Raw genomic sequence first — 24,464 nt, 5'->3', positions numbered from 1 at the left:
TGGCCTCGCTTGCCGCATTTGTAGCACTTCGGTTTGAATTTTCTGCCTTTTGTATTTTTTTCACTCGAAAATGCTGCTACCTTGCTTGTGCCCTCATCTTCATGTCGATCGGCCCGATTCAAATCTTCCGCTAGCAATCGTTCTTTGACAACTTGCAGCGTCAGATCATCTATTGCCAAGTTCTCCAGAGCCGTTACCAGAGGATCGAATGATTCAGGAAGCGTCTGGAATAACGAAATAACGGTTCCCGCTTCTTCGAGTTTGGCCCCCGCCGTCTTCATCTACCGAGTGAGGTCCTCAAACGCGATAATGTGCTCCTTCATCGAATCGCCTTCTTTCAGCTTCATCCCATTGAGCTGCTTTCGGAGTAAATTCTGGGTACCGATGGACTTCTTGGCAAACGTGTTCTCGAGCGCTTCCCACATGGCCTTCGCAGTGTTTTTCTCCCTAACAACCTCCAAACATTCGCCATAAAGTCCACCTGGGGCCGCAGACCTGGTTCCCACCTCGAACTGTTTAGTACACTATGCTTCAATAGTGGGAGGTCTATTTGCGCTAATGCGCTCCAAGGCAATACTCATTAACGAGACCACTTTAAGCAAAACCTCTCCTCCTTACGCCTGAACTCTCCTCTAACGACTTGAGAACCGACATCTCCTCGCAGTGACTCGAGATTCCCACACAAACCTCTCCACTTCGCGACTTGAGGCCTGACCTCTCCTCTAACGACTCGAGATCCAACCCCTCCTCGCATCGACTTGAGGATACCTCTCCTCTGCACGATTCAAGGCCCGATTTCTCCTCTAACGACTGGAAATCTGACCTCTCCTCGCAATGACTCCAGGTGACCACTTGTACCCCTCCTCTTGTTGATAAGGGGGCCTGTCGCTAAGAAACTTGCGGTGAATAAGGCCCCTGGTCCGGACGGAATCCCAAATGCAGTGCTGAAGGTGGCGGTACAGACCATTCCGGATACCTTCAGAGTGGTGCTACAAAAGTGTCTCGACGAGGGATCTTCTCCCAATTCGTGGAAAACGGCGAAGTTGGGGCTACTACCGAAACCTGGGAAACCCCCAGGGCATCCATCATCATATAGACCCATCTGTCTGCTGGACACCCTTGGTAAGCTACTGGAGAGGATAATATTTAACAGACTTATTATCAACACCGAAGGCGGAAGTGGACTGTCGGACAGACAGTTCGGTTTTCGGAAAGGGAGATCTACGGTGGACGCCATCCGTATGGTGACAGAGTACGCGAAGCGCGCATATAAAAAGAAGCGGACAGGTGTTCGTCACTGCGCCATTGTGACGATCGACGTTAAGAATGCCTTCAACAATGCCAGCTGGGAAGCGATTGCCAAAGCGCTTCACAGGATGCTTGTTCCGAATACTCTCTGCAGGATAATAGGAAGCTTCTTCGAAAATCGAATCCTGACGTACGAAACCGAAACTGGGATACGATCTACTGCCCTAACAGCGGGTGTTCCACAGGGTTCCATACTCGGACCTGTGCTTTGGAATGCCATGTATAATGAGGTGTTAACGCTGAAACTACCAGCAGGTGTGCAGATAGTCGGATTTGCTGACGATATCGTGCTCATGATTACCGGCGAAACAATCGAGGAGGTAGAAGACCTTGCAACGGTGTCCGTAGAAAGGGTTGGCATCTGGATGGAGGGAGTTGAGCTTCAGATAGCTCACCATAAAACTGAAGTTCTGCTCGTGACCAATAAAAGAGTTGTGCCGCACATGGAGATTACTGTTGGAGGGCACACGACATCTTCGAAACAGCAGCTGAAATACCTTGGAGTAATGGTCGACCATCGCTTAAGTTTTGGTGCGCATGTCAAATACTGTTGCGAAAGTGCATCGAAAGTCATAGATTCATTGGCCTGGATTATGCCGAACTGCCATGGTTCAAAGAATAGCAAGAGACGTCTCCTTGCGAGCGTAGCACTGTCGAAACTACGATACGGAGGAGCGGCCTGGAGCTCCGCGATAGAGGTAGAGCGCAACAGATCCAAATTACGGAGCACACATCGGTTGATAGCCATGCGAGTTTCCTGTGCGTACAGGACCATATCAGCAGATGCAGCTTTTGTCATCGCGGGCATGGTTCCCATCGACATAACTCTGGCAGAGGATATGGAATGTTACAAAGCAAGAGCTGTTAGAGAAGTGCGTAATATTCAACGAGCAGCGTCAATGCTCAAGTGGCACGAGCAATGGGACGCATCGAACAACGCAAGATGGACGCATAGGCTAATCCCGAGACTTTCAGACTGGGTAAATCGGAAGTATGGAGAGGTCAACTTCTACCTGACGCAGTTCCTTTCGGGTCATGGGTGTTTTAAGCAATACCTTTATCGGTTTAAGCTTATCAGCTCGCCTTATTGCCCGGAATGCGTAGAGACGGAGGAATCGGCAGAACATGCTATCTTTGTCTGCCCCAGGTTCAATTCAAGGCGTCAACAACTTCAAAATTTGAACGCTGAAAACATAGTGTGTGAAATGTGTCGCGACGAACAGTCATGGCGTGCTATAGTCGACGAAATCATGCGCGATCTGATAAGGATCAGGAAAGATGATGAACGGAGAGAGCGAGATAGTCAACCAAATTGAACGAGCTAATGAAAGGTCTTGGGCCTCGTATGACACTTCAATTCAAAAGCAACGCGATCTTAGGGCGCGGTATAACCCTAATCTGGACTCATACGTGTGGTGGGACTTAAAAGGTCTCACGTACTCAGCTACGATCTTTCCTGCAGCAAAAGGAAGCGGAGATACCATTCGGGGTGGTCGTGTCGGGATTCTAGCTTGGTAGTTTCTCAATCGGCCATGCCTTGGTGGTTAGAAATCCTGCGGAAGTGGTTGCTGTGACGGGCGCGAGTTACTTCGAAAGCGTTACCTAACCGGCACACGTTTCGAGGTCCCCGGGATAGTGGATGCTGTGACGGGCGTGAGTTATTATGAAAGCGTTACCTAACCGGCACACGTTTCGGGGTCTTCCGTACCAGTCTGAAGTTGGCGATAGAGGAAAAGGAGAAGAAGAAAAGGAGAAAAAGGATAAAGCAGAACGATAATCAAGGAGAAATTGAGGAAAAATTGAGAAAGAGGAAAAGGGGTGAGATGTATAAGTGCATGAGCACAGCCTACCCCTTGATGTAGTATCATAGGGTGAAACCAAGGGGCACATCTGGCACACGAAGCCCAAGGTGGTTTTAGTGGGACGAACCCACACACGGCAGCAAACACCCGGCTGTTATGGTTTGAAGTCAAATTTCCATCTTGTAAAAAAAAAAGATAAGGGGGCCTGATCCCTCCTCTTACGACTCGAGACCCGACCCTCATCATAAAGACTTGGGGTTAACCACACAAAACTCTCCACCTTAAGGTTTGAGGCCTGACCTCTCCTCTAACGACTCGAGGCCCGACCTCTTATCTTAAGGGTTCGAGGTTTGCTACCTTGCCCGTCGTGTGCCTGATCGAGAGCAGCTTATCCTAGACTCGGATGATTCCCGACGAAGACGTCATCCTACTCCGACTCGAATGGCTCACCCGGCGTCGAGAGCCACTATACCCGTGGATATTCCCCGAACGTGGAATAACCCTTTCCCAACGATTTCCACTGCGAAGAAGGTCAAGTCTTATCCCCGCAGCTTCTGTCGTTGAGAACCGCCCTACTCAGATACTCCCCGAAGGTGGAGCATCCTACGCACGAACGCAGCGCACCCACGGCATCCGCTACGCAGAAGGTATTGTCTTATCTTTGTAGCTTCAAACCGAGGGGTCGGACGCACTCTACTCGACAGCCCTCCGTCGATGGGGTCAGTCTACTCCGACCGATGTCTGGTCTTCTTTAACCCCTTGGCTGGCAACCCTAGGATTTTTGGCCCGCGGATTTTCCTGCCCGTTGTGTGCCAGATCGAGAGCAGCTTGTCCTGAACTCGCGCCTGTCACGGCACACGTACGGGATTTGGAACGCTACGACTCGGATGTTTCCCGACGGTGACGACATCCTACACCGATTCGAGAGGCTCGCCCGGCATCGAGAGCCTCTCTACCCGTGGGTATCCCCCGACAGTGGTTAACCCTCTTCCCTCGAGATCCGCTACGAGGAAGGTAAAGTCTTATCCCCGCAGTTTCCCTCTTAGGAAGCGGCACTACTCGGATACCCCCCGACATTGGGGTATCCTACAAACGTTCGCGGCGCACCCCTGACCTCCGCTACGCAGAAGATGTTGCCTTATCTTTGTAGCTTCGATCAAGGGATCGGACGCACACTACTCAGATGCTCCCCGTCGATGTAGTCATCCTACACCGTTCGCGGACTGCCGTTGTAAGAAGAGGTTGGCATCACAAAGAAGAAGAAGGTTGTTTCTTCCTCTTTGGCTCCGGCTTGCTCAATAAATTTAGCCAACAGGGGAACTTGTGGTTATTTCCGAATGACATCACGAAAACATAAGATTTTAATGTTCATTTTGTAACATTGCCTTTAGCAAATCATTTTATTTTGGCTCCAATGGCCCATGGTCGAAATAATTGTGGGTGGGTAAACAAAGCATCAAGTTATAATTTTCGACTTACGTGCAAAAACTGCATTTTGTCGCGCTCGGTGGATGGCTCGCTGACCCAGAGTTTTCCTGCGCGTCGATCTCCTGCTGCCCTGCTGTCATCCTTGGACCAAACATCACGCTCGCCACTAGCAAATGCGCTTCCAGGAACCGGCTCACACACCCCGGTGGCTCACGGAGCAAGCGACCGTCTATCGCTGTTGCTGCTTGAATCGCCACGAGTCTTCGAAACCCGCCACCAGGTGTCGCGATTGCCTCGCCCGATGAACTTTGTGGATTCTGGCCACCAGATGTCGTGCTGGTCACCACTGGCCTTTCCCACACGATGCCGATTCTTCCGGAACGGGACTGCTCCCGCTGCCTGCCTGATATCGATTCAGCACTCCACCCGGCGGGTGCCAAGTGCTCTGTCGACGGATCTACTCGACGCACACAAACTTTCGGCCAGAGAAGCGAAGTTTCTGGAACCACGTGGAAGCCGGTTGACCTTGACTCCCCTCGTTCTTTCCGACGACTCCTGTGTGACCGGACCTCCGGTTCCAGCCGCTTCCGGAGAGATTTCCCCCGGATGTGGAAAATTCTTCTGTCTGGATCCAGGTTTCGTCCGTTTACCGTGCCCTTTGCCAGAACGCTAGTCGAGAAGGAAAAAGAAAAAAGAGCCCTATGGCCGTTTGCCGTTAGGAAAAGCTCAACATAATTCAGAGCATCTTGCTCTTACCCTTCTTTGGGGCTTTTTTGCTGTTTTCCTGATTCCGGTCTCTTTTCTTTTTGTTTCGCACTGGCTCGTGGCCACAATTGCCTGACCGCTAATAGCGTGAAGGAAACGTGAAATCAATTTTTTGTTGTTTTCGTACTTTGCGTGCAAACTTGCGGGTTAAATTTCTTTCAGCACTCACCAGAACTGCCGTTTGTTAAATCCTGCACCTTTCTCGGTTTTTTTTTTGCCGTTTGTTTCCGACCGCAGGACAAAATCGTTCGCGGCGTCACTTTTTCCGACTCGCACGGTTAACAACGCTCCCGGAACTTTGCGGTTTTTTTTCTTCGATCGCTAGCGTCTGGCTTTGTTTTTTGTTTTCTCGATGTTGGCAATATGGGTACACGGTGTTTCGGAATTTGTTTACCCCACTTTTATTGGGTTTTCTCGTTTACCCAATTTACTGCACTGAGAGTAATTTGCGTCGATTATGATTTGCAATGTTTTGAACATTTCTAGAGTTTGTTTTGATTAGGTCGTATGAACCACCTGACGTGTTTTGAGAAAATCGCTATTGAAATTACGAAACAAGTTTTAAAATCTCACTTTGTGAATGTTGGCTGAATTCGTCTGAGAAATTGAAATCCAACATAAGAATGGGCGGAAAGCATTCCGATGTACTTAAATTTCCTGTAAGTTAAGTCTTCGATAGTGAAAACGTACTTACGACCTAAAGCATTTTCGATTTGGCGCATACCGCGTTTTACCAAACGATAAGTATTATTGCAAAAGCTTGTTTCACTAACCTAAAAATCCGCTTAATTGTTCTCAGTTACTTAAGGAAATGTATAAACACCACAGTCTGATCGAACTGCATGCGAAACTTATCGCCCAAGAGCATCCTGAGTTGTTACTTAATAGGACTTTCAATCACCTTGGTCACCTAGGATATCACACGTTTGTTCTGGTCCCCACTCGTGACTGTCCAAGGTTTTCGGAATGGTATTCATCATTTTCAGATATTCCGGCTGACTCTGTAATGAAAACAAAAACTTTTTTCCAGCACGGTCTAAAGTAAATCTTATTGTACTCACCCTACAACTCGAATCACTCCCGTAGACAGTTATTCTCAATATGTTGCATTTTTTACGTAAACTTTCGTAATATTTTACAGCACTATTCACGACGAATGCACAACGACGCAAAAACCAACTTATCGAATTGATATTTTGCGTCTTTTTGCATGCACGGCAATGCAGGGTGACGCAAAAAGTCGCAAAAACCAAATTGCACTCAGAAAAATGAAAGCTATTATACGTCCAAAATTTAAAGCATTTTCTTAAATTTATCAATTAATCAATTAAAATCAAGTTTTCACCGAACATAGAATACATGTTTATCAATCGTTTGCAGCCAATAACGCAATTTTGTTTACATTGGTTCTTACGACCTAATCAAAACAAACTCTAGATTTATTCCGAATTGGCTTAAGCACAGAATAAACCAAGTATAATATTTAATTGTTACATCCTCCGTACGACGTTATCTGCTGTCGTGTCGGGTCCACAGGCGGCAAAAATGGAAGTCTCAAAATCAATGTCGGAAAGACCAAGTCGATGGAAGTCAATACAGAAAATCGTTCCAATTTCGTGATAACTGGACAACAGGTTGAGACAGTGGAGTGCTTCCAGTATCTTGGTAGCCAGATTACGCCTGATGGTGGTACCAAGAAGGACATCGAAACCCGGATCAGAAAAGCCCGATTTTTGTTTGCGAGTCTCCGAAACATCATGCGGAACATCATCCGCGCTTGGTGGCCTGGCAACTGGATCTCAAACGTTGAACTTCATCGCCGGTGTCATCAAAAGGCGCTAGAAATCGAGATTCGGGAACGTAAGTGAAATGGATTGGGCACACACTGCGAAGAGGTGAAAACGAGATTTGCAGAGAGGCGCTTGACTGGAATCCAGATGGGCATCGAAGAAGAGGCAGGCCTAGAAGCTCGTGGCGGCGAAGTCTAGCCACTGAAATCCGCACAGTTGACGAGAACCTTAGCTGGCAGCAAGTGAAGACGCTGGCTCCGGATCGCCAGCAGTGGAGATCTTTTATCTCAGCCCTATGCGTCGGTCAATCGGCGCCGGACCCTTAGGTAGTTGCCTCGGAAAACAACTTCGCTCGATTTTTGTGCGTGCCGTTCTTCTTAGTTTTGAGCCACGCCGCACAATCTCGTTTTCGATAACCAGATTCCCCGCAGAAGTAGCAAACGATGTCTTGATTGCCACGACTGCACCTGGTTCAACGGGAGTTTCTCCAGCAACCAGAAGAGAGGTGGCCGACGCAGAAAACACCAATACCAAACACCACAATCGAGCTTCGAGCGTGCCACATGTCCCACACTTTCAAGACGAACGAACCTATCATCGATGTGAGTCTGTTGGGATCTGTTGCGTTTACAGATTTATCTCCAACTGTCGAGGTTATTCCGGACGCCACCGAACGATTGAAGAGATTGGTGATCCGTGACGTCTTCCGATCGAGAAACACAGTGTCATCTATCATCGTAGGCCGTTCCTGGACGATTGTGACGTGTTGCGAATGAACGGCAGGACAAAATCTGCAGAATTCATTCCATACGATACGAAATTCTCCATCATCCTACCAAGCGCCCACGAAATCACTAGTCTACTGCTAGCTGATTATCATCGGCGTTTTGCACACGCTAACCGGGAGACCACGTTTAACGAAGTTCGGCAACGCTTTTATATCCCTAAGCTGAGGAGCTGTGTGTAGCGGTCGATGGATAATTGCCAATGGTGCAAAGTAAAAAGGAGCCGACCGCACGTATCGCACGCCTTTCCTGAGCCGCTTCAGTCATGTGGGAGTCGACTATTTTGGACCGTTTGAAGTAATCGTGGGATGTCGTGTCGAGAAACGGTGGATTGAACCTTTCACGCGCCTGGCGGTCCGTGCAGTGCACCTGGAAGTGGCACACACACACAAGTTGTGATTCGTGTATCACGGCAATTCGGAGATTCGTGCTGCGCAGAGGCCCTCATATTGTTATCTTCTTTGACAACGGCCAACCTGAAAGGAACTTCAAGAGCAGATTCGTCGAATCGGAACAGACTGCGCTATCGTGTTCACTAACGCTTCAATCCACCTTTTGCACCCCATATGGGGGGTATATGGGAGCGGATGGTACGAACGGTCAAGACGACTATGGAAACCTGAATGCGGAACACCGAATGAGCGATGAAACACACTAAGACCGTTATTGCTGAGGCGCTTACGCCGAACCATTTTTTGCGTGGCATGGTAACCGAACTGAAGGATCTTTGCATAGCGCTAACAAGTCTGGCAGAGGCACTTCGAAGCACTTACCAGAGGTTCCAGTGCATCGCCGATGAACTATGGAAGCGGTGGCTAAAGGAATATATGCCGTCGTTGAACGTGAACGCTGAAGCCAGGCGGTTTAGTGTATATCACGGATGATCAAAACAGCAACGGATGGGTCCGTGGACAAGTAGCTGAAGTCATCGTTGGAAAAGACGGCCGTGTTCCACAGGCGGTGGTTCGCACTTCCTGTGGACTGTTTCGGCGACCTGTGGCTATACTCGCAGACATAGAGATTGAGGCAATTGGTAAATCTGTCTAGGAAACAGGGTCGGGGAAATGTTAAAACCAGTGAGCACAGATTCGAAAATCCCTTCAGCTGACCTCCCTGGACGGACGTAAGTGACAGTGGCTGAAAAAGGGCAAAGACTGATTTTCGCTTGCGATCGGAAGAGAAAAGTTGAAGCTATAGAAAGTTGTCGAAAAATGATATTCAAGTTTAATTCTGTATTCTCGAAAACGATTCGATTAGGTCAGATTAGTGGGTAGCAGCATCTCACGAGTCCAGGCACATTTTTATTGTAGCAGCCAAAACTAAAAGAGCTGATTCAAACGAGCAGCTACTTAAGGTGCCTTACTTTCCCGAACAGTTGACTGCTAATCAACGGAGTAAAAATTTATAAGATTTACTAAGTTAGTTTTTAATTTTACTTTTAAACAACAAATATGATCGTTGAAAATGTTACATTACCTTAAAATGTTAACTGAAGCCAACGCCAATGGAACACTTTGCAGCCAAGCATTTTCTCTCGATCGAAAAAACAATCACCCGCCGGTCGCCAGTTAATCGGGATCATATGCTGAGGTTCCGCCCAATCAACTTCAAAACAATTTCGAAGCAGGTCCATCAAGCGTATGAAAGCCGGTGCTGGGCATCCTCCATGTAGCTAATATTATAGCAAAAATTGTTTTCCCCATAGACAACGTTCTAGCTAGAAATTGCAGTGCTCCAACCGAGGCCCCTGGTAAGTTTCACCATTCGAAGCCATCATTGTCTGCATTACCAAACCTTGTAGGCTGAGAGACCTGAGGCTGGGATGTTAACTGCACTTGGACAACGCATCCGGATTATCCTGCAACAAGTACAAGGCTTTTCCCACTTCCGCTCTCGCTTGCCCCTCTTGCGACTTGTAGAATTGCTTCTTCAGCAAACCATCTATTGATCACTCTTCCAGGGGGGTAATATTCACCGGTCATCATGAGCCGAACCGAAGCAATTCGCGACAATTATCTTATATCACTAGCAAAATCCCGGAAAAAAACGATCAATGGACGTTCGAGTAAACTTACAACATCACTTCCGACGGATTCATGTTTAACTAAAACGATACCCCAACGAATTTCGAACCGGCAAACAATCACACAATACAAAACATTCGGGTATCTAAATCTTTCCGTAATTCTTCCTGTGATCGAGACCTAAATGCACTCCACACTTCTGTCCCGACGAAAATTAGCGTTGAGCAAATGATTTTCTAAAATTTTAACCGAATTCGCCGCACAGGCATTACCGAAAGCAAGATGAATATCAAAATCAAAACAAACGACGGAAAACGAAAAATTATTTAGTACAGATCCATGCCATCCTGCAGAGAACGCAGCCTATGTATAGACATCCCTTGAGAATGGCACCGTTCGGTTGCAGGATGGCATGGATCTGTACTAAATTATTTTGGAACATTTGCAGGATGGCATGAATTTAGCTATCCGGCGCCATAATATAATGCAAAAATATAAGTTTAAAATGTTCAATCATACGTCAAGCCAGTGTTAGCGTGAGAGCTTTGTTATGATCTTTTTAGTACAGATCTATGTCATCCTGCATCGCCTGGCAGAAAACTTTCCTCAATTACATCAAAAATCGAGAAATCTGATTCAACTCAAATCAATCGATTGGATTCGTCCCGGTCGAACCTTTTTCAGAAGCAGCGGCTGTAGCTAAGGCGAAAAATGGCCCTTAGGCAGCGGGAAGAACAGATCAACTTCAGATCAGGTTAGTAGCTGATTTGTTATGCTTTAAAATTTAAAAAATTCAAGTTAAAGGGATGTTACTAACATTTTTTTTTCTAACTTTTCCAGCGGCGGAATCGGCTTCTGTTGTCCTGTTAGCAGGACAGGATTAACGATTCATCAACAGTCGACGGAAATTTCTAGATTTTATGAACTCCTTCAATTAAACGTCGACGTTGTTGGATCTAACATTGTTCGCCGCCCCGTTTACTCACTTCCGTCATGCGCTGGACGATAATGTGTGACCACAATAAATTCGTAGGATGCGGATGCCAGACCTTTTTGTTCACCACAAAAAATCTCCCAGGATTCCTCAACAGTCGGCTTTGCCTTCCCAATTCGATCGCACTGACGCGTCCAAAAGACTTTGGTCAAGGTATTTCAATCAGGAGGAACTTTGATAGGGCAGAAGTTCGAGGTAAGTTCTAACGAAAACATAAATTTTAGTCTAAAGTCAAAAACCTCCAACATTCACTGCAGGTTCGCGAGAAAATGGAATCGGCGGCACAGCAAGGATGACGGAGGCAAACGTCGAGTCATCCGCATGAGTGTACGCGAGCTACCAAGCCGCCTTTTTAAAGCACCAGTCTAAATCTAGAAAGTTAGGGTGAGCAGTCCGAAGTTTCTTAGAGTAATTTTTTTTTTCACCAGTGCTGAGCATCCGCATTCCGAACTACAGTACCGTTAATAATTGTATAGAAATTGGAAGCACGCGCACTGTCATTTCGACTTTGAACATCCATAACTTTTTACTCTGTAAGATTGATCAACTATCACACTATTATATCACAAAATTTGAGCTTTCTAAAGTTTGTTTGGCCTGAGATATAGTAGTTCTACAAAAATCGGACTTTTTGGACTTTTGCCATTCAAATTGCAATATCTCAGAAACTCAATGCTTACTCAATATTCCAACAACCACCCTGCAAAATTTCAGTAAAAAATGTTGCGTATTTCCTGAGATATTGCAATTTGAATGGCGAAAGTCCAAAACGTCCGATTTTTGTAGAACTACTGTATCTCAGGCCGCACAAATTTTAAAATAGCGTGATAGTTGATCTATCTTACGCAGAAAATTTGATCAAGAAATATCATCAGAGTGAAAATTTATGGATGTTCAAAGTCGGAGTGACAGTGCGCGTGCTTCCAATTTCTATACAATTATGAACGATACTGTAAATTTTTTCGATCGGCTGCAAACAAGGAAGAAGGAAATGTCTCGTATAAAATTACCCTTTAAAATAGTAACGCTCATTGTTAACAAAAATGATTGAAAATCATCAAGAGCGCTTCTGACTACATTCCCTTTCCACAGAAGATTTTCTGCAAAACGGTTGCTGTCTTGACAGTTGAAACACGATTTAGTCAGTTTTTTAGTTAAATCTGAATTTTCGTTTCTGGTAAATAGGAATGTTGATTTTAATTTTTGTACCAAATAATTCAATTTAACTTCCGGAATCTGATTTTGTACGATCTCCGGAATGAGAAAATTTATTTGCATCGAATTTTAATGAAAATATCCTGAAATTTATATAAGGATTGAAATTTATATAAGGATTTTTTTCATATGTTTGATTAATTTGTATAGAAGTCCCTTTTAAATACAGGGAAACGCCTTATGATGTTTAAACTATAAAGTTTGATGTGTGCCAAATTTGGTGGAAATAGTTTGAAAATTAATGGGATTCTATCACCTATTATATTGAATGTATATGGGAGCTCCCTCATTTTAACAGTGGCAAAGGGGTTTCAATACAATGAATCATCAGAATATGTCAAAATTTGTCCAACAAGACAACAAATAGATTCATGCTGCAAAAATTTGATTTGCCACGAAATTTTATGGAATATGCTTAAAAATTGTATGGGTGTTCCATATTTTATGTTAATTTTGTATGGAAGCCCTTCCTGATTTGAAAGTATTGTTGAAACCATCTCCTACCCCGAATACTCTCATACACCCAATTTCACGTTGATCGGAACAGTAGTTTTCTAGTCTATAGAGAACAATCAGACAGACAGACAAACATTCATTTTTATATATCTATATAGATTTTTTTTTCGGAAAATAAAAATAAGACTTAATTTTTTTCAGCTTTCCCGGACACTTCAAGCTTCAAGCCAAGTGTCACCCAACACCTACTGCTGACCAATTGTACTTATCTATTGTCGTATAATTGAGGTTGTTGAACCCTACCATAAATAAAGTTGTACCAGTGGTTGTACTTACTCGAAAATGAAAATTTCGCCGGATGGAAAATTACGTGAAGCGAATCCCTATATTGATAAAAAAAAAATAGTGTTGTAGACCTAAGCAAACAATTGTGAACATACAAAACGAGTTTGGCTCCTTGAAGCCTCAAGGTATAAGCCGTTTCGAATAAAGAAATTAAAAAAATAAATAAATAAATAAATATATTGCAAAAAAAATACTTGTGACTTAAAAAAGCTGGACAAATGTATTACCTATTTATGCGTTTTATGAAATAACTTGTTTATCTCTATAAAAAAGGCATTAAATATGTTAAAAAAACAACGAACAAAACAAGCCGAATCCTAGAATATTTCTTTTTTTATTAATATACTTATTATATATAACTTTTTTCCCAAATAGGTTTATTAAAGTCGTGCACTTCTAAAGGATGTGTGTGCCAATTTTATCAATTTCTTTATACTTTGTTAGCAGGAGACTTGCGGCATCTCAACTATTAGCATCAAAACTACTTTTGGGAAAGGAAAAGGGTGCGAGTTTAATTTACATGATTTTCTTGATTTGAAAAATCAAAATGATGATGATGCCACCGACCATTCAAACGTAGGTCATTATAAATTTTAGAAGCAACGTAACTGTAACCGGTGGCACCTCTCTACTAGTCCTTATCCAAACTATAGCCTTACGAAACAGGGAATTCTTTTAATTTTTCTCTGGATTTTCATCCCGAAGGATGATTCATCCTTCAACGATACAGGGAAGTAAGTACAGTTACCATTCCATTTTTATTGCCTTTTTAACTCTTTCCGTAACGAGTTGGTCATACGTGTTATCTTTATCCAATGATCAAATAATCAAATAATGGCAATACAGCATATCGTCAAACAACAATAAAAATATTGAAAACCATAGCGAGCTCACTTTTTGGTATTTTAAGCTTATTAAACTTTGTTTTCCGAAAAAAAAAACAGACAAACACACTTATTTAACACATTTATTTTATTTGTAAATTTTTGTATCGAAGAATTTCAATTTCATATTATATTCCGCACTTCCAGTCGTATGTTCCGAATGTTTGTCCGGTGGTGGTGCTCAAGAGACTTTGCCTCTACTCGATTTCGAGCTGGATTTGAAATAATATCATTCAGCGACATTTTACCTGGACATTTTCAATGGGACCTGTAATATGAGTTGCTTCGTCTTTACAAGCTTTCGTCCGCAGCATTCCATCTCGAGATTTAACTAACTTTTGAAAAACTCTTGTCATTCGATTTCGGCATAAGCTAGAAAAAGATCTTTCCATGACTCAACTTTCGGCAGACCACCTTAAAATGCTGTATCGAACGCTTACTATCAAAACTGGAACCCATAAGATCGACTGAGAGATGGCCAAACATCCCCAGTGACAGACATGTGTCCATTGGGATACTCTCTTCTTCTTCTTGTTCTGCTGTTGATTGTACGGGATACTCTCCGCCGTCGATTATCTGATGAATTTCTTCTAGTAAATATTTGGCACACAATGGCTTCTACTTGATTTTGACACCAAGCATGGCTACATCTTTAGTTCAACAGCGAGCGGATTTGACGATTTCATCCGGATTCAATATCGTCTCTTCTATTCGTTTGCATCCTTCTACCACAAACAGCTAAGTGAGAGCATCGTCTTCAAGGTGTAGGTGATAAGGTAACCCAAGGCAAACTAGTGCGATAGACCTTAGAAGTCGAGATCCATTGGATAAGCTTTCTACAATAGGGAAACATACAACAATTTTATTCTTGCTGAACCTCAAATCGGAATATTTTACTTACCGGATCATTTCTATAATCGCATCTCATTTCTATCCATTCATGCGCTTCTATCATCGAACCGCTCAATTTCCTGCTGCGTCGGAACTCCGATTCATTCCTACCAGTACAAAAATCATGTTTGTTCTGATTATAAAGATCAAAAAAATCTTCCTTAACAAAATGATTGCAAATTGCGACAATTGGTACGTTATGACAACAAAAATAAACTACAACGTTGTTTTATGTGGATGTTTCTAATAGGAAGTTTCCGATGTTTTCAACTCATTTTGACTAAATCGTTCATAAATGTCCTTCACAAAAACGAGTGCAGTCACGCACCGGACTCATCACTCATGTTTGCCAATGGAAATAATCTGGCTCGTCCCGTTTTGACTTTAGGGTTATTTCACGTAACGGTTATCTAGCATAATGTGACCTTTCGCATAATACAAATTTTTTTCATTATAATTTGTTATGCCAACTAACTATTCGGTCAAACGACTTTCCGGAAAATAATGCCAGAATTATCGTTCCACGCCGATTGTGCTTTTTGTGTTGATGATGGTGATGGGCATTCTACATATTTGTGTCTCTGTTTTATGCTTTGTTAACGATAGCTACTCTTCTCAAAGCAATGAGTTCTCCAAGTCGTTGATTCAATCATCGGCACTGTCAGCTCGCTTTGCCTTCCGCTGTCGTGGGCTTTGCTTCGGGGACACTTTGTCGCCCTTGGGAGAATTTTCTGGAAGAAACAAACCACTTTCGTTAGTGGGCTAGTACAATTAAGTATTAGGACTTCCAATTTTCGTTCATTGAAGATTTTGAAGTTGGTTATCGAAATATGTTCCAGAAAGAAAGTCTAGTTTCTATAAGAAAAAAAAAACAAGAAAAACTTACGAATCCTCTTGAGTGTTTCTTGTGGAATCCATTCATAGTCCACATCCTTGGTACTTGTGGTTCCGGTTTCCACGGGCAGCTGGGGAGCGTTTACGCTTGCCATACGATCCAGGAATTGTTGGCCGAGCACCAGCAACAAAACTACAACAGCCGCCAGGAACACGTACAGGAAGAACGTTTCCCCATCCAGACCCTCATCGATTTCGATAATCGAAACGGTTTCATTGAAGACGTCTTCGGAAAACTGATTTCCGCTGGCGTCACGGTAGTTGAGCGCAATGTTCAATCCGAATGGCCGACCGGCAAACGACAAACGACCCGGTTTAATGTCTCAGTTGTAGGCAATAGCCGAAAAGTTTTGAATGAAGTAGCTGAAATCCATGGGATACCGGAAGAAAGCTTCGATTCTTTCTACTATGATATCTTCACTTCCCTTATTGGCGAATCCAACGAGGAATTCGACAGGATTTCCGGCAGGCAATTCCAGTTGAGTTCCAGTAACATAACATAGAGAGGCCTTGTAAATAGAAGCATCTGGCGATTTCGTCGTTTCTGGTTCCTCATCTGTTTTTGGTTCCTCGTTTTGGGTTACAGATGCCTCATCGGATTCAACTTCCACATCCAATTCCTCGTCTAATTCATCCTCGGTAGCATTGGCCCTGAACCGGAAGCCTGCCAGAAATAGAAAAACCCAAAGTTATGGTTACGAAATGCCACGTCGAAGTGAAAGTGATAGAACTTCTAATGAATTGAAACTTACCGTTGTCCGCCGTAAGGAGAACCGCCGAAAAAACCAGCAAAGCAAAGAACAATAGTTCCTTCATCGGAAGTAACTGTTCTGCTACTTGAATCACTGAGTTTATTCACAAAATTTACATTTTATTTATTCACTGGAAAAGACACTTACATCCGCTAGCGCAAACCGTGATAATATGAGGTAGCCAAATCCGCTTAGCCGATCGAGCTGCACGGCTGGACGTTTTGCGATGAAAACGTCAGTAAACGTGCCAACCCAGGCTCTACCTAAAAGGATCTGTTTGATGTGAACTTTCCGGATTGAATCCGAAACGTTTCCACTGAAATCTGTATACTACGCGAGAGTAATCTGTACCGAAAAACAACTTTGACGGATTTAATGGACACCCCAAAATTTCACTATTACGAATAAGAGAGCAAAGCAATACGCAACCAAAACATTCGATTGGCTTGTACTAAATTGGCTGCACACTGTTCTAAACACTTTTAGTACATTTGCAGGATGACTCATTTGCCGGATAACTATTATCCTCTCAAAAAATTAATCAAAGGGAAAAAAAAGGCGTATTGGCGAAATTTTGTGGGTGGTTTATCACGGGAAACATCCTTGAGTACCTTATGGAAAGTTGCACGAAGCATGCGTAATCGATCATCTACAAATGAAAGTGAAGAATATACACATAGATGGATATTCAACTTCGCACGGAAAGTCTGTCCAGATTCTACACCTGTGCAAAAAATAATCCGGAACGTGCCTTCGGATAGGTGTGGTCTAGATTCCAGCTTTTCGATGGTCGAATTTTCACTTGCCCTCCTCTCTTGCAACAATTCAGCTCCGGGAATTGATAAAATAAAATTCAACTTGTTGAAAAACCTTCCGGACGCCGCTAAATTTCGCTTGTTGAATTTATTTAATCAATTCTTGGAGAACAACATTGTTCCTCAAGAGTGGAGACAAGTAAGAGTTATCGCTATCCAAAAGCCCGGAAAACCAGCGTCCGATGCGAATTCGTACCGTCCAATAGCGATGTTGTCTTGTATACGCAAATTGATGGAGAAAATGATTTTGTTTCGTTTGGATAAATGGGTAGAAGCAAATGGCCTCCTTTCAGATACTCAATTTGGGTTTCGAAGGGGCAAAGGGACAAACGATTGTCTTGCTCTGCTGTCTTCAGAGATACAAATGGCGTACGCAAAACGTGAGCAAATGGCTTCAGTGTTTCTAGACATAAAGGGTGCTTTTGATGCTGTCTCAATAGAGGTGTTGTCAGACAAATTGCACTCCCGGGGTCTGCCTCCTCTTTTGAACAACATCTTATACAGCTTGCTTTGTGAGAAACATCTGAACTTTGCTCACGGAGATATTGCAGTTAGAAGAACCTCTTACATGGGCCTCCCGCAGGGTTCATGCTTGAGTCCACTTTTGTACAACTTTTACGTAAGTGACATCGACAGTTGTCTCTCTGAAGGCTGCACTTTAAGACAACTTGCAGATGATGGCGTAGTATCTGTAACAGGTGATACTGAGTTACATCTGCACAGACCTTTACAAGATACTTTAGACAGATTGTCTTCCTGGGCTTTGGGGCTTGGGATCGAGTTCTCTCCAGAGAAAACGGAGTTAGTAGTTTTCTCTAAAAAACATAGACCAGCTCAACCACAGCTCCAATTTCTTGGCAGAACGATCACTCAATCGAGGTGTTTTAAGTATCTTGGGGTTTGGTTTGATTCCAAATGTACCTGGAGAGCACACATTGAGTATCTGAAAGGAAAATGCCAACAGAGAATCAATTTTCTCCGATCAATCACTGGCACCTGGTGGGGAGCCCATCCAGAAGATCTTTTAAAATTGTATCGAACAACTATTCTTTCAGTGATGGAATATGGTAGCTTCTGTTTCCAGTCGGCTGCCAAAACTCACCTCATCAAACTCGAGCGTATCCAATACCGTTGTCTTCGCATCGCTTTGGGCTGTATGCCCTCAACGCACAACATGAGTCTTGAAGTTTTGGCAGGAATACTCCCTTTGAAAGATCGATACAATCTACTATCACTTCGGTTCCTCATCAGGTGTGAGGTCATGAACCCATTGGTGATCGTTAATTTTGAAAGGTTACTAGAGCAAAATCTTCATACCAGATTTATGTCTATATACCATGTCCTCATGTCAATGCAGGTAAACCCTTCTTCGTACTCTCCAACTCGTGTTTTCAGCCCAGACTACGATAATTCTTCTGTCCAGTTTGATTTGTCTATGCAGCAGGATATTCGTGGAATCCCGGATTCGCATCGCCCACTTCTGATTCCAAAAATTTTCGAAGCTAAATATAGACACGTCGATGCTGACAAAATTTACTTTACCGATGGGTCTCTAATTGAGGAATCAACGGGATTTGGAGTTTTCAACGAAACAACTAGCGCCTCTTATAACCTCCAGTCACCATGCTCTGTATATATAGCAGAGTTAGCTGCTATTCACTGGGCCTTGGAGAGCATCGCCTCACGGCCTGTTGGGCACTACTACATTGTAACGGATAGTCTAAGCTCAGTTGACGCAATACACTCAATACGACCGGGAAAGCACTCGCCGTTCTTCCTAGAGAAGATACGGGATATTTTGAGTGCTTTAACAAGACGTCGCTTTTCAATCACCTTTGTTTGGGTTCCCTCTCATTGCTCGATAGTGGGCAATGAGAAGGCAGACTCTCTGGCAAAGGTGGGGGCGACGGAAGGCGACACGTATCCACGTGAAATCGTCTTCAACGAATTCTACTTCTTGGTACGAGGGAACTCTCTTGTCAACTGGCAGCGCAAATGGGACGAGGATGAGGATGGTCGGTGGCTCCACTCGATTATCCCAAAGGTAAGCCTTAAACCCTGGTTTAATAGATTGGACCTGAGTCGGGATTTTATTCGTATATTTTCCCGTCTCATGTCCAATCATTGTTCCTTAGACGCGGTACTCTATCGTTTTGACATTGCTGGCAGCAATTTGTGTAGTTGCGGCCAAGGTTACCATGACATCGAGCATATTGTTTGGTCGTGTGAGGTCCATCTTGTCGCCAGAACGAATTTAATAGACTCCCTTAGGGCCCGAGGAAAACCACCTAATGTTCCAGTGAGAGATGTACTAGCTGTGCTAGATTTGGACTATATGTTAGAAATCTACCTATTTCTAAAAGCTATCGATCTTCGTCTATAATTTCTTTTTTATTTTCATATTTCCCTTTCTATCTACCTTTCTCCTCTCACAAAGTGTTAAGTTAAGAAATCAATTGTAAACAACCAAAATCGATTTTGGCTCCTTAAAGCCTGAAGGTATGAGCCGTTTCAAATAAAGAATTGTTAAAAAAAAAAAAAAAATCAAATTGTCTCGCAGGTCTGGAACAAACAAAACGTCTTGGATTCTAAGAGGGATACCTTTGTTGCTTACTCCATCGATTGTCCCGGCTTGGTTTGCCACCAAAGTTTCGTCGTCTTTAGCCACATTGATGATCACAGGAGGTTTCAAAGAAACGAGCTTGGAAAAACAGCCCTTCACGTTAACTAGGTGATCGCTTGCGCCGGAATCAAGTTTAAATACCAACTTGGTGCTGTTTGATTTTATCGCACCACGGCTAGCAACAAACGTAACTGCATTCCTTTTGTTCACTGACCTGGCTTCATTCTCGACTTTAACTCGGCAATCCTTGATCACATGTCCTTTACCGCCACAGCGAAAACATTTTCCTCGGAACTTGCTGACCTTCTTCGGTTTTTGGTTCTTTTCGCCTGAGAAAGCGGCTGCCTTCGATTCTCCAGATTCCTCTTGTCGGCCGGTACGCTTCATCTCTTCGGCCATCAAACGCTGCTTAGCCACCTCCAGAGTCAAATTTTCCTCGGAAAGATTCTCAAGTGCGGTCACCAGTGGATCGTACAAATCTGGTAGAGTTTGAAATAACGAAACCACCGCATCCGCTTCTTCAATCCTGGCTCCAGCCGTTCTCAACTGCCGCAACAGATCTTCAAAGGCCAACAGATGCGCCCGCATCGATTCTCCTTCTCGTAACTTCATCCTGCTCAGTTGCTTCCGCAGCAGATTCTGAGCGCTGATTGATTTCCTCGCAAAAGAATCCTCAAGAGCGTTCCACATCTGACGAGCCGTAACCTTGTCCCGTACCGTTTCCAAGCACTCGTTAGCCAGGAAACTTACGATGAACGACTTGGCTTTCTTATCCGCTTCAACGAATTTCGTCCTTTCAGCATGCACATCTGGAGCCTCTTCCGTCAACGTTCTTAATAAGCCAACGGAATCCAGGAACATCTTCACTCTGAAGCTCCAATTTTGAAAACCGGGACCTCCGTCGAACTGCGGAATTCCATGGGAACTGTCCTTAGCGTGGGTGCCCATAACCTTTTGATGGTATCTTGAGAAATAACTTGAAAACGCGTGTAGTTTCAAAGAAGTTTATTGATAGAATGAAAAAACGCTGACAGTCTTAAAAAAGATTGCTTCGATAGAACCGATTGCTCTTAAAGGGCTTCTTCGATTACATTTTTCGGTCAGCATCCTGCACACTTGAATTGTTCTGACAAAAGTTTCTCCGGATAATCACTGGCCGGATATCAGCCGCTGCGAAAAATCTGACCTTGCTGTAATGGAGAGAAAACTTATCAGTTTCAACCATATTCTTTATTTCACGTCTCATAAACTTACTACTTTAAAGACTCTTAAAGTGCTCCTGTAGCTACGCCTTTGAATGACTCGTTTCCGAATAATTTTCCGACTTGTTTACTTTGTGCCCGACGCGCAAACTAACTTGAAATATAAAAAGGCACAATTTAAATATTTGCATTCAATTTTAAATCAAACAGATATAATTTTACACTGTTTGTGATATAAATTTCATTGACCGGTTGATTTTTGCATGATGCAGTGTAAAATTAAATCAAAACAGTTTATTTATATTCAATTTTGGAAAATAGACTAATATTACATCGAAAGAAGTTTAAAATTACATCTTTTTGTAATTACACTCAAGAAAAAATAGATCACTCGTGTTTTAGATTCCGTGTACTTTTAGAATTTTTTTGCTGTGTAGCTTTGAAACATCCATAGATATATACACTGCAAAAAATCCACACTTAGGATGTATATTTCCCCACACATACGTCTTCAAAATTGTTCTACGCTTAGATTTTATATGATTCATATGATTATCATATGTCGCACATAAAATTCATGTTCGAAATATGAAGTTTATATGATATTGACACATCCCGCTTAATAATTATTCTACCTGGGCTACTAGAATTCTAGTAGCCTTTCTAGTAGAATTCTACTAGAACTTCCGCAGGCAGTCAAGTAGAAAATGGCCCACCCGATTCTACTTGGAATGAATTTTACCGTTTCAGAATGACCGTTTTCGCACACATATGTACGCGCTTTTGTGTAGGTGCATATGAAATTGGTGTGCATGTGTGAGTGTCATCAGGGGATCGATTTTTAAAGGGAATTGATAACTTAAAATAACAAGGAAATTTTTTATTTAAAATCTGCTCAATATATATTTCCATTTTTTCTAAATTTATTATTCAATTACAATCTTTGTTTTTGTATAGATCTTCCTTTCTTTAACCAATATAAGCACTCGTGATTGTTATACTTTTTACCTATGACTAACTGCTAAGATTCAGCTTCTGATACCTAAGCTCTAATAAAAAACACTACTTGGAATATAACACAAAATCTGACATCCTTAACAGCAGCATGTATCTCTTCTACAGCATTTAATTACATGCTGAAAATTTAATTGAGATAAGAAGACCTTTTTCTCTATTATTCACTAAAAATCTGCACCGATGATGTCGGGATGACGACACAGAGGCTACACAGCTTTAGTAGTTTCCAGTTAAGACAGGCGAATTTTCAGAAAAATGTGCAGTTCAAGATGCAGCTTATACATGTTTCCCATAAAGTTGGCCAGCGTGGTAGGAAACATACAGCGGCGGTCCTCTATTATCAACGAAATAATTGGGCATAAGCTTCCGGCAGTTGGTACATTTTTATCATTCTTTGCATCGTTTTGTTGATCTATAATGAAAGAGGTTGATTTATGTTGTAACTCATCTTAAAAACGTATTTTTTGGTAAAATTAAGTATCTTCTAATTATTATGTATTTTATGATACAGATGCGGGAAAAAAATACTAACCTCGATTGTAGTACCGATACACAGCAACTGTTTTCGGTAGCACCAGACCAGCCGCATATACATCTTGGTAAAAAGAGGTCAGATCAACGTGTCCTTTAATTCTCTCAAATAAAATTGGGTACATTGAGCGCAGGACCATAATGGATACGACCAACTGGATAAGCTTGAATATTCATACGCTACAGCGCCCTTCCGTTCGCCTATCCACTATCCAAAGCATCTTCCGTACCAAAGTACTAATTGCCAAACTGCACATCCAGAGAACCTATGCTGCTAAAGTTATCTCCTGGCATTTCCATGGTGTTTTTTAAGGCGGTGGCCCGTTGTCGCACAGCCGGAGCCTGTTGGAAGGTGCAACCGGATCACTGAAGCTGTTGTTCGACCCATACGTAGTAGGATGGTGCACAGAGCTCGGTTGGTACGAGCCAATCGTTTGAAATTGAAATACATACTGTGACTGCTCAGCGGAGAGCGGCGACGAAGAGTTGCCTGCCGCAAATGTTGCGTAGCTACACTTGGTGCCGAGTGGAAATCAGCATAGCATACTAAACCGTGTTGCTGGTGGCCACTGCAGCTGTTGCCGTCCTAGACATCACGGTGGTGCTGTACTTAGCACCAGATCAATCTCTTTAGGCTGGGGTGGAATCAGAATTTGTTGTTCCGAACCCGGATTGGCGACAGTTCATCTTTCGTACACCACGGCGATCTGTTGACGAGAAATAAAGTAAAAATCATAATATGATAATAGTTAAACTCAACAATTGAGTTAATCTCAATAATTTCGGTTTATACTTATGAGCAAAATTGTTGACAATAATAATTTTTGAGAAAAGCTTGACTGGCCGCATGAACATGTTGAAGGTCGCAATCGTCCCGGGGGCCACCCTTTCTAATCCCTGCGCTAGGAGATCTTTCCGACGATGGATTGTGAATAGCATCCAAATTTCAACCAATCGGATATATTTTAGAGAAATTTGTAACTTTCCACACCAATCCGGATAACAAGAAACACCCACCGGAAATTCACGGAAGATGTCGAATAAAAAACATTTATTACTTACCTCTGTATTTTCCGAACCGCAGGAAGTGGTCTAGGCGCTGAAAAATAGAAAAAAAAATCATTATAGGTAGGTACAAGTTTCAATTTTCAAATCAATGAGAATTTCTCCATATTCAAAGCAATATGGCGGATAGAAAAAAACATCAAATCTTACCTTATTTCGGATTTAGAGTTTTTACGAGGCTACCGATTTTAAATTAAACCTGAAAAGACATGAATAAATTTTGCTGATCACTATTATGACAAAATATATTAGAATAATTTATACCTTACTATGTTTTCTGCGATCCATGCGGAGCCAACAAAATCTACGTCGTTATTTTTCTTGCAGACATCTGATCACACATACTTGGAAGAAAAAAAATGGAACAAGATGAACAATCAGCGTAGTACAGGAGGATAGTTCAATCGGTTTCAACTGGTTTCTGTTAACTGATAGACGTTCAACGAGCCAATGTTTTGGTCGAAACTAGTCAGGTCGATGTTCAATGGAGCAAGTTGAAACTAGTCGAAACCAATCCAGCTCGGCAGCAGGATTAGTTTCGACTTGGTAGAAATCGGTCGAAGTCAATTGGAAAGAGACAGGTGATCAACTGTCAATCCATTTCTACTTGATTCGACCCGTTTCGACTAGAGTTGATTGAACAGACATTTCATCTTGTTTGTATAGCACATGCATGAACAACAAAAGTGTAAATGTATGTGTGACTGATTTAAAATTCAAAGGTTAAATACACACAAATACTAATAATTTTGACAGTTGGACTGTCAGTTAAATGTCATAAATTCACGCTTAAAAAAAGTCATGTAGAATTATAATTGACTGGGATAAATTATATGATTTAAGTCTTTGAAAAAAATTATCGTGTTTTCAAAATGGTC

The 24,464-nt window shown here is 42.8% G+C and overlaps 1 protein-coding gene, 2 long non-coding RNA genes and 1 pseudogene across 4 annotated transcripts; 2 read left to right on the top strand and 2 right to left on the bottom strand.

Moving 5' to 3' along the window:
* Window positions 1-10,254: 10,254 nt before the first annotated feature.
* On the top strand, window positions 10,255-13,073 carry LOC129746105 (uncharacterized). The gene is made up of 5 exons (XR_008737239.1): window positions 10,255-10,269; window positions 10,351-10,656; window positions 10,743-11,091; window positions 11,154-11,280; window positions 12,769-13,073. It is a non-coding gene; the product is annotated as an uncharacterized LOC129746105 (long non-coding RNA).
* Window positions 13,074-13,865: 792 nt separating this feature from the next.
* Window positions 13,866-16,823, bottom strand: LOC129746896 (translocon-associated protein subunit alpha-like; annotated as a pseudogene).
* An 818-nt stretch (window positions 16,824-17,641) lies between these two features.
* Window positions 17,642-19,677, top strand: LOC129747552 (uncharacterized). 2 transcript variants are annotated; one of them, XM_055741830.1, is made up of 2 exons: window positions 17,642-19,192; window positions 19,586-19,677. In XM_055741830.1, exons 1-2 carry the CDS (start codon window positions 17,717-17,719, stop codon window positions 19,589-19,591), a joined length of 1,482 nt encoding a protein of 493 aa, XP_055597805.1. In that variant the 5' UTR covers window positions 17,642-17,716; the 3' UTR covers window positions 19,592-19,677. The 2 variants fall into 2 exon arrangements, with proteins under 2 accessions (XP_055597805.1, XP_055597804.1); XM_055741829.1 differs by lacking the exon at window positions 19,586-19,677 and adding an exon at window positions 19,284-19,464.
* Window positions 19,678-21,890: 2,213 nt separating this feature from the next.
* LOC129749435 (uncharacterized) lies at window positions 21,891-23,932 on the bottom strand. Its single transcript, XR_008738045.1, has 5 exons — window positions 23,851-23,932; window positions 23,737-23,785; window positions 23,584-23,620; window positions 22,523-23,228; window positions 21,891-22,402 (listed from the first exon to the last, which is right to left on the bottom strand). It is a non-coding gene; the product is annotated as an uncharacterized LOC129749435 (long non-coding RNA).
* Between the last annotated feature and the right edge of the window lie 532 nt (window positions 23,933-24,464).

Source organism: Uranotaenia lowii, chromosome 2 (genome assembly GCF_029784155.1).
Source record: "Uranotaenia lowii strain MFRU-FL chromosome 2, ASM2978415v1, whole genome shotgun sequence".
Taxonomy (NCBI): Eukaryota; Metazoa; Arthropoda; class Insecta; order Diptera; family Culicidae; genus Uranotaenia; species Uranotaenia lowii.
This window is presented reverse-complemented; position numbering and strand designations above follow the sequence as displayed.

What these genes read in the sequence shown, in the direction of transcription:
- LOC129747552 (XM_055741829.1), top strand. Translation starts at nt 17,717, where the DNA reads ATGGGCCTCCCGCAGGGTTCATGCTTGAGTCCACTTTTGTACAACTTT. An exon ending in TCCACTCGATTATCCCAAAG is followed by an intron (nt 19,193 to 19,283) that starts GTAAGCCTTAAA and finishes ATTGTTCCTTAG; the next exon opens with ACGCGGTACTCTATCGTTTT.